At 46.2% G+C, this 7,716-nt stretch overlaps 1 protein-coding gene across 1 annotated transcript in view; it reads right to left on the reverse strand.

Moving 5' to 3' along the window:
* Window positions 1-7,122, reverse strand: part of GRIP1 (glutamate receptor interacting protein 1) — a 323,131-nt gene extending 316,009 nt beyond the window's left edge. The window contains exon 1 of the mRNA XM_050325337.1: window positions 6,980-7,122. Within this exon, the coding sequence (XP_050181294.1) occupies window positions 6,980-7,034 (55 nt within the window). The 5' untranslated portion in view covers window positions 7,035-7,122. The remainder of the gene's footprint in view (window positions 1-6,979) is intronic.
* Between the last annotated feature and the right edge of the window lie 594 nt (window positions 7,123-7,716).

Consider the following 7,716-nt stretch of genomic DNA (forward strand, 5'->3'; position numbering starts at 1 on the left):
GAAAATGCCAAAAGAGTTTGTGTTCCCCAGCCACCCAGCAGAGTCAGTGCCAGCAGGAAGAGGAAAGCAAAAAAAACCACACCAAAACAAAAACAAACAGAGAAACAAAAATCACCAAAACACTACACTACCAGGGTTATACAGCAATCAAGATTACTTGTATCCAACATAAATGTTATTATTTTACCCTGAATTTTACAGAGTGTCACAATCATCTTGCCCAAATGAAACACTGAGCAGGTGATCACCCTGACCCCACACACATAGGACGCTGACACATCCTGTTACCCTGTTTTTGCCTAAGTTGGGATGGACGGTACTCTTGACACTTCAACATGCATATAAATTCAAATAGCTTAGGTAAAACATTCAAACACAACAGAATTTTACAGCCACAATCATAAGACCCTTACAGATAACTGATGACTCAGTGCATCTTTTTTTCCAAGAGCACCAGCATTAACTAAAGAGGGGTCAGATACAAGCAGTGGAGAGAAAGTGCACACCAAGTCTTACCTACTTTAACCACCAGAGTGCAACATGGTCTTGACAGCTCTTCAGGGAAAGCCCTGAGTTATGGCAGCTCAGGTAATTTTGAATAATACTAAAGAAACAATCCATAGCAGGGATATAAAGGGAAGTTGTCTACATCTAAATTACTGCAGGATCTAACATGGAAGCTTCTGTGTTTCCAGTCATGTCTCTCTCTAATGTTTCAGTGCACAAGAAACTGATCAAAAACTTGTTTAGAGCTTATACCCTTCATAGCTCCCAGATACCCACAAAAGTAACTGTGCCTGTCAGGGGCAAACAGTGCTTCAAATTCTACGTTGCTGTTCTTTGATGAAAGCTAGACTCTGCTGCCATTACTCTCTGTTGTCAAATATAACCGCATTTCTGATAAACATTAGCAAAAACTGCTCTCTCTGTAAAAAAAAAAAAAAAAAAAAAAATTTGCTTGCATCCAGTATCTCACATTTTCTTTCTATATGGGGAAAACCTTCGTTATTACTCAAGACACAGTAGATGATCATCTCCCAGCAATCAGTGAAGACCATATATTCATGAAGATTCCACAAGATTTAGTGAACTCTTTTAATATTACAGGCCATAAAATGCTGATAACTTGGCCCTGCAGATTGCAAGAGATGTAGATGCTTTTTGTCTATTCTCAGTTCCCTTCATGCTAAAAGGGCACTAGGGAGCAATAGATGCCTCCTTTCCATCCCTGTGTTAGAGCCCTCCTGGTCCCAGCAGATTTTAAGAGAAAGAACGCAAAAACTGACAAGAGTATGCCTGTGTCCTTTGCATGCTGATAAAAACCGCCTCTAGAGTGTCATATTATCCCACCTGGTAAAGGGTTTCAACAACATTCAGTTTAGCAAACAGAGAAAGACCAACTGTCCAAGACACAGTTCAGTCAAGACTGCAAGACTGAGGTGATAAGAGGCAGAAGCTCTGACAAGGCAAAGACATACAATTGGTAATTAGTATTTTGTCATTAATCTATCTTCTAGAATTAATGTTTTCCAATTTCAGATTTAGTTGTAGTTCCAGATGCAGGAATGCAGCTAGTTAAACCAGCTTATGTCAGCAGTTGAGATATGGTGACGTTTCCTTTTATTTTTCTTCTTCTTCACTTTCATTTTGTTCATTACTTCTTCACCTTAAATGTAAGCAACTACAGTGTGCTTTGCATATCATAACTGACCAAATGTCCCAATTGTTCACACACTAGGTATCTATTCGGACTCCACACTAAGTTTCAGCATGCCTTCCAAGCATCTCTCTCCACATGTTCATCCCCAACACCCAGTCCTGATTATTAGGGCTGCCACTGCAAGCACGTCATCTCCTCACAAAAGGCTTTCTGCCATCCAGGTTATACTTTAACTTTTCAGAAGGCATGTGACAGAAGTGAGAAAACAGATAAAGACAAACAGAAGGCCTCTGCACAAGGTTTCCAATCCTAGGTCTCCAGTTCTCACTTTCTTCAGTTTCTAAGGACCCATGTAAGCTCAAGAAGAAAGAAATTCCTCTTGCCTTACCAGGTGAGAGCCTGAAACACAATGGACAGTCACCCTCAGCCTTCTGTGTTCAAAATCTAGAAGCTAATTTTTAACATGCACCTGGAAAGAGTATGAAGCATAACCTCTATAAAGTGGCCTCACTTGATCAGATGCAAATCGTTAACCCACAATAACATGATTCAATTCAGTAGCAGGCCCATATCTCTACCTTATCTAAGAAACTGATTCTCTTCCAGCTTAAGATGAGCAGACAAGCTCACGCAGCAGTAACCTCAGGGATAGATGCTTGTTGTCAGCACATCTTCCATGAGAACATGCTGGTTTTGAATTTAAGGCAGGATTCGCACAATACTTGCATATTTTTTTATCCTTGAGGCCTGGGTTTTAAAACATTTCCTAATGTTTCCTTTAAAATGCTTCCTAAAGTTCACCTCATTTCCCTGACTTTCAAGAACTGTGAACATGGATGGAAGAGCAGAAAATAAAAATACAATCTTTCCCTCTTCCTCAATGTAACTGGGCTAATATGTTTTAAACATAGAGGGAAAACAACTGTGGAACACATAATGCTTAAAAAAATAAAAATAAATAAATAAACAAGGCCAAAGCATACTTAGATGCATTCTTAAAATTAACAAGCAGGAACATTAAGGGATCTCAAGCAGTCCCATAGTGAGCATACAAGATATACAAATACTATTTTCTGTACTCCTGTCAAACTTGATCACCTATAAAGTTGAAACAGGAGTTCCATAAAACACCTTAATTTAACTTGATTGGAAGGGATATTGAACAAAATTCCAGTAATATTTTTCTTCCTATTTACTCAGATATCACTTCAACAACAAGTATTTTAGGTGGTTTATAACGAGATCTGATTTAATGTCTTAGGCACAAAACTGGGAAGGAGGAAAGTATGCCCAGAATTTTAAAGACACTGTCTTATACTGGTACAACTTCACACGTCATTTTAGAAATAACAGGGTTTACTGCATCAGGTGTATGTTACAGATCTTTTGCTCAACATAGAGCACAATTCCCATTTTCTAAAGGAAACAACTCTTTGTGATAATTGTGGTGGTGGAAGCCAGAAGCAGCATAATCACTGCAGAGTACTGTTCGATTAAAGAGCAGGCAGCAGAATACCACTAACTGTGCTGCAGCATGCAAAAAAGGAGCTATCCACTTCATATTTTAAATATGGTTTTAGCCTCTGAAAAGTAGCATAATATGATTTTTTAGTTGACGTAAGTATCCCACATAATTTTCACAGTGAAGACATCTAAAAATACTTGTTGAAGTACCACTGATTGCCACCCCTCGGAAGAGAATCTTCTCCACCACAAAGCACTCTTCTAAATGCTAAACCCGACGTGCACACACACGCTCTGATGCTTGGAACATTAATCCAGGTTACTCTCCTTCACTCAGGGTATCAATTGTTGCCAGGGTGAGCCAACAGCATTGGCCATGTCTCTGCTACTTCCATTTCACCAAGACCGGTCAATTTCCATTAGCAAAATTCTGATTTTGTCGAGTTTTTGGATAACCTCTATTTCAGCACATGACTTGTAGGAACGACGACGACAGGCTGCACGCTAAGGACTTTTTGAGGTAGGTATTCAATATGGATGGGGAACTCTGAAGCAAAGAAGGGGCAAACAAGGATACCGATACACTAAAATAACCCCATCTGGAGCAAACCCAGTATGTCTGCACAAGGTTATCACCCTTTGCAATATCCCAGCAGCTCCTACATCAAAACAAAGCAGTTCCTTGGATAGATTTTAAGTTGATCCCTCTCGCACCAGAACACTCTACTGCAGTAGCACTGCCATCCAGACATACCACATGAACTGAGCATCAGGGGAGAAGCAACAGCCTTGAAGTGCTCCCCAAAGCAGTGCTGCGTTGGTTTGGACGAAGACCATCAGTACACATTGAACCTTTTATGCTGCAGTGCCTTGAGGATACGGCGAAATTTCCACATCCACATCCTCTCCAACAAATCCACCCACCTCTCAAGCCTCACATCTTAGTGCCCAGAACTTCTTTCTCTTCCACAGCTGAGGACATGAGGGCCCAATGAGCTTCCTGCAAGGTGCATGCAGAGGACCCGGGATCTGTATTCAACAGAGCTCTCGAGAGGCTGCTAAAGGGAAGCCTGTGAGGTTTGAGGGGAAAAGATGGTCTGGTACAAACCATCTGTGGTTCACCAGAGGAAAATCTTTCCCTTCCCAGTTTTCCCAGCACCTCCAACATCGACATCTTCCAATTCAATTCTGCTGCTACAAATAGACTTCAAATTAAGGCTGCACAGTACCTGTTTATTATGACAGAGAAGGGGGGTACGGACTGTGGATGTATTAAAGCCAGCAGGGGAGGCTTCCCTAAAAGGGGAAGACAGCAGGAGGCACATGGATAAACTGGCATTACTTAGCTACTCACTTCTCTTCTGAGGTTTTCTTTGGTTTGTGGTTGTGGAGTATTTTTCTGGCTTGGATGGGTTGCTTTTTTCCTTTTCATTTTATAGCTGGTTTTACAAGTGATCACCACAGAGACACTTCAGCGCCAAATTAACTTAGCAGGTCTGTGTTGTTATACAGCAAAATCATGACTAGTCAGTTCTGCTAGTATTCATGGGGTTGAATAAAGCCTAGCTCCTCTTACAGGAACAAAACACTGGTTTAAACAATCAGATCACAGCAACATAAAGTCAAAGAAAATACATGTGCATTTAAATATTTCTTATTCTTATATTCTATAAGAGTATTATTATCTCATATATACACATGCACTTAGGATGGATAAACGGATATTTTACATTCTGTATGTAAGCAGGCTTGTTTATGTGACATAAAAGGAATTTATATTAGTAAATATTTCACACCCGGTATTACTCCATATCTAAAATACAGAAAGTTATCAGCTACAATGTGAGTTTCAAATAACACTATTTACATTCACAGAAGTCTTCTGATAGCACAATGTACACAAAATCTTCTGCAGACTAACTGAACGGAAATATTTTCTAGAAACAGAAGAGGGGGATGTTACCACAACTGGCTTTGAACCAGAATTTAACTGTATCTCTAATTGCCTTTTACTCAATGCCACACTAAACTCCTACATTAGCTAAAGATGCACCTCCATTTCATTATGACACTGGCTATTCTTCTGTCTAGTTTGAAAAGCTTTATTTCATCTATTCTTCATACTCAAGAACTATTAAATTCAACACTGATTAACTATTTTGATTATTTAATATTTTTCTGAGTCTAAATTAAAAAAGTTCCAGTGACTGGAATCCTGCTAAATTACTAACTAAACTTGAGCACTGTACAATGCAGCATACTTCAGATGGTAATAATTTACTTTAGGCACAGTTATTTACACAACTGAAATACAATAAAGGAAAGCATCAATGATAAGACTATTAACATATAAATCTATTCAGCTTCATAATGAAGGTGAAAGAGATTAAATAGAAATAGGAATAAACAAGAACTGTTAACAAATCAGTATTCTAACTGGCATTAAATCCATCAGAGCAAAACCACCACCCTTGCTTACTCTGAATAACGACAAGTCCACACGTTACAGCTCATGACACAACCTTTATGCAGAATGAAATGAGAAAATCTTTCCAGTTTCTGACATAGCCAGACTAGACCCTTACTGAAGTTCCCTCATCTGTAAAAGCATCTGATATATTTTGACAACTGTCATCCATCCTGTTTCTGTGATTTCTCAGCTACACAGATTCCTGACATAAAGAAATATGACCACAGATTTCAGTAATGATGTATTTACTAAGAGTAAAGACTAAAAATCTTGCTTTTCACAGCTGAAATGCCTGCTCCCATTTCAGTGACTGTTTTCATGATGTCATGTATTTGCAATGAACTTCCCATTAGCGATAGGATTTACTAGTCAGAAGCAGGACAGCAGTTCTGCAACAGACCTCCACCTCCAACGCAAGGGAACGAGACTTCTTTCACACAGCAAACAGAACCTTCTCCTTTTTAATACTTGGTAAATTGCTGTCCGTAGCAGGACAGCCAGCTACCCAACCCGGCGGCAACCAAACCCGAATGTCCTACTTCAGGACTCTATACGCTACCACAGCGTGTAGATTTAAACTGTAAATCAAAGGCATAAGACGACGGACATATCCGAGTTTAAATGATGTACGAGCCTTTTTGCTATTGACTCACAGGTTGAGGACAGAGCAGGTAACACAACACCCACTCGTGACAAACGCCCTCTCTGAGGAAAGGGTAAATTTACCTTTCTATTAGAATAAATAGAGTGTTTATTTTGAAAAGCGACCAGAAATGATCTTGCTTCCGCCAGCACCGACCCGTACGGCGGAGTTGGGGAACCTGAGGCCATCCCTCGGCCGCTGCCAGTACTCGGGGCAGCTCCTGCGGGCACTGCTGGGCGCCGAGGCGCGATCGCTGCCGGTTCGCAGTGGGCGATCGCGGATCCCGCGGTGCCGGCGCCCCCCGAGGAGCGACGGGACAGGTCCAGCAGCGGCCCGGGGCAGAGTCACACGCGGGGAAGTTTCCCCAAGTCACTCGGAAACCCCCGAGCCCCCCAGCTCACGCCCCCCCGGCTGCAGAAGCCCGGCCCAGGGCAGCACACGCGGCAGGACCGCGGAGAAAAGTTGCAGCGAGAGCGGCGGGGCCCGCCCAGGGTGTCTCCCCCGCCCCGCCGCGGGTGCCGGCCCCCGGCCGCCGCCGCCCCGCACGCCCCCCGTTCCAGGACCGCGGCGGCGGAGCAAGATGGAAGGCGCGGGGCCGCCCGCCCGTCCCACCGTGGGGCGGGAGCCGCCGTGCCCTGGGGATGTGCTGGGGAGGGGGCGCCCGGCGGCGCCGCAGCCCCCCGCCCTCCCGCCTGCCTTCCCGCGCGGCGGGCGGCTGGCGCCCCCGGTGCTCCGCGCTCACCTCGCTCCGGCTCGGCTTGCAGGCAGATGGGGATGTTCTTCTTCCAGCCCGGCATGGCTCCGCGCTCCCCGCTCAGCGCTGCTGCGGCGGCGGGGGGCGGCTCATGGCACGGAGAGGCGGCGGCGACCCGCGCGCAGCGGGAAGTCGGCAGCTCCGGCGGGCAAGGGCGGAGGGGCGGCGGCCGCGCGGTGGGAGGGAGGGAGGGAGGACGGGGAGGGGAGGCGGCGGAGCTCCGCCAGCCGGGGGACGGGAGGCAGGGAGGGAGGGAAGGCGAGGGCTCTCCCCGGTTCAGCCGGGGACCGGAGGGGTGGGCGGGGGGATTGTGGGAGGCAGAGGGAGGCGCGGAGCAGTGCCCGGCCCCGGCCCTGGCGCCGCCGGCAGGTGGCTGGAGCCGGCGGCTGCACAATGGAGAACCCGAGGCGGCCTCGCCCGGCCCCACTCGGGCACGGCGGGATCAGGTGGGGCGGGGCAGGGGTCGCCACCGCCTCTCGGTCGCCAGGTGCGGACGGGGCGTGGAGCTCCCGCCTGCGCGGGAGAGGGGCGCGGGGGCTGCGTGAGCGGCTGTGCCACGAGTGTTCGCGGCAGCGGGGCGGGGAACTGCACCCTGCGTAAGGGTCTGAGTTTCGGCCCCTGCGGGCGCCCGAGGTGGGGGGACGGCGTGTGCTGTCCGTCCCGCCGGCCCCTCGCCTCAGCCCGCGGCTCCCGCTTCAGGGACGCACCACTGGAATGGGCTCGTC

This window comes from Myiozetetes cayanensis, unplaced genomic scaffold, assembly GCF_022539395.1.
Source record: "Myiozetetes cayanensis isolate MyiCay16 unplaced genomic scaffold, myiCay2020 scf3, whole genome shotgun sequence".
In the NCBI taxonomy this organism is placed as follows: domain Eukaryota; kingdom Metazoa; phylum Chordata; class Aves; order Passeriformes; family Tyrannidae; genus Myiozetetes; species Myiozetetes cayanensis.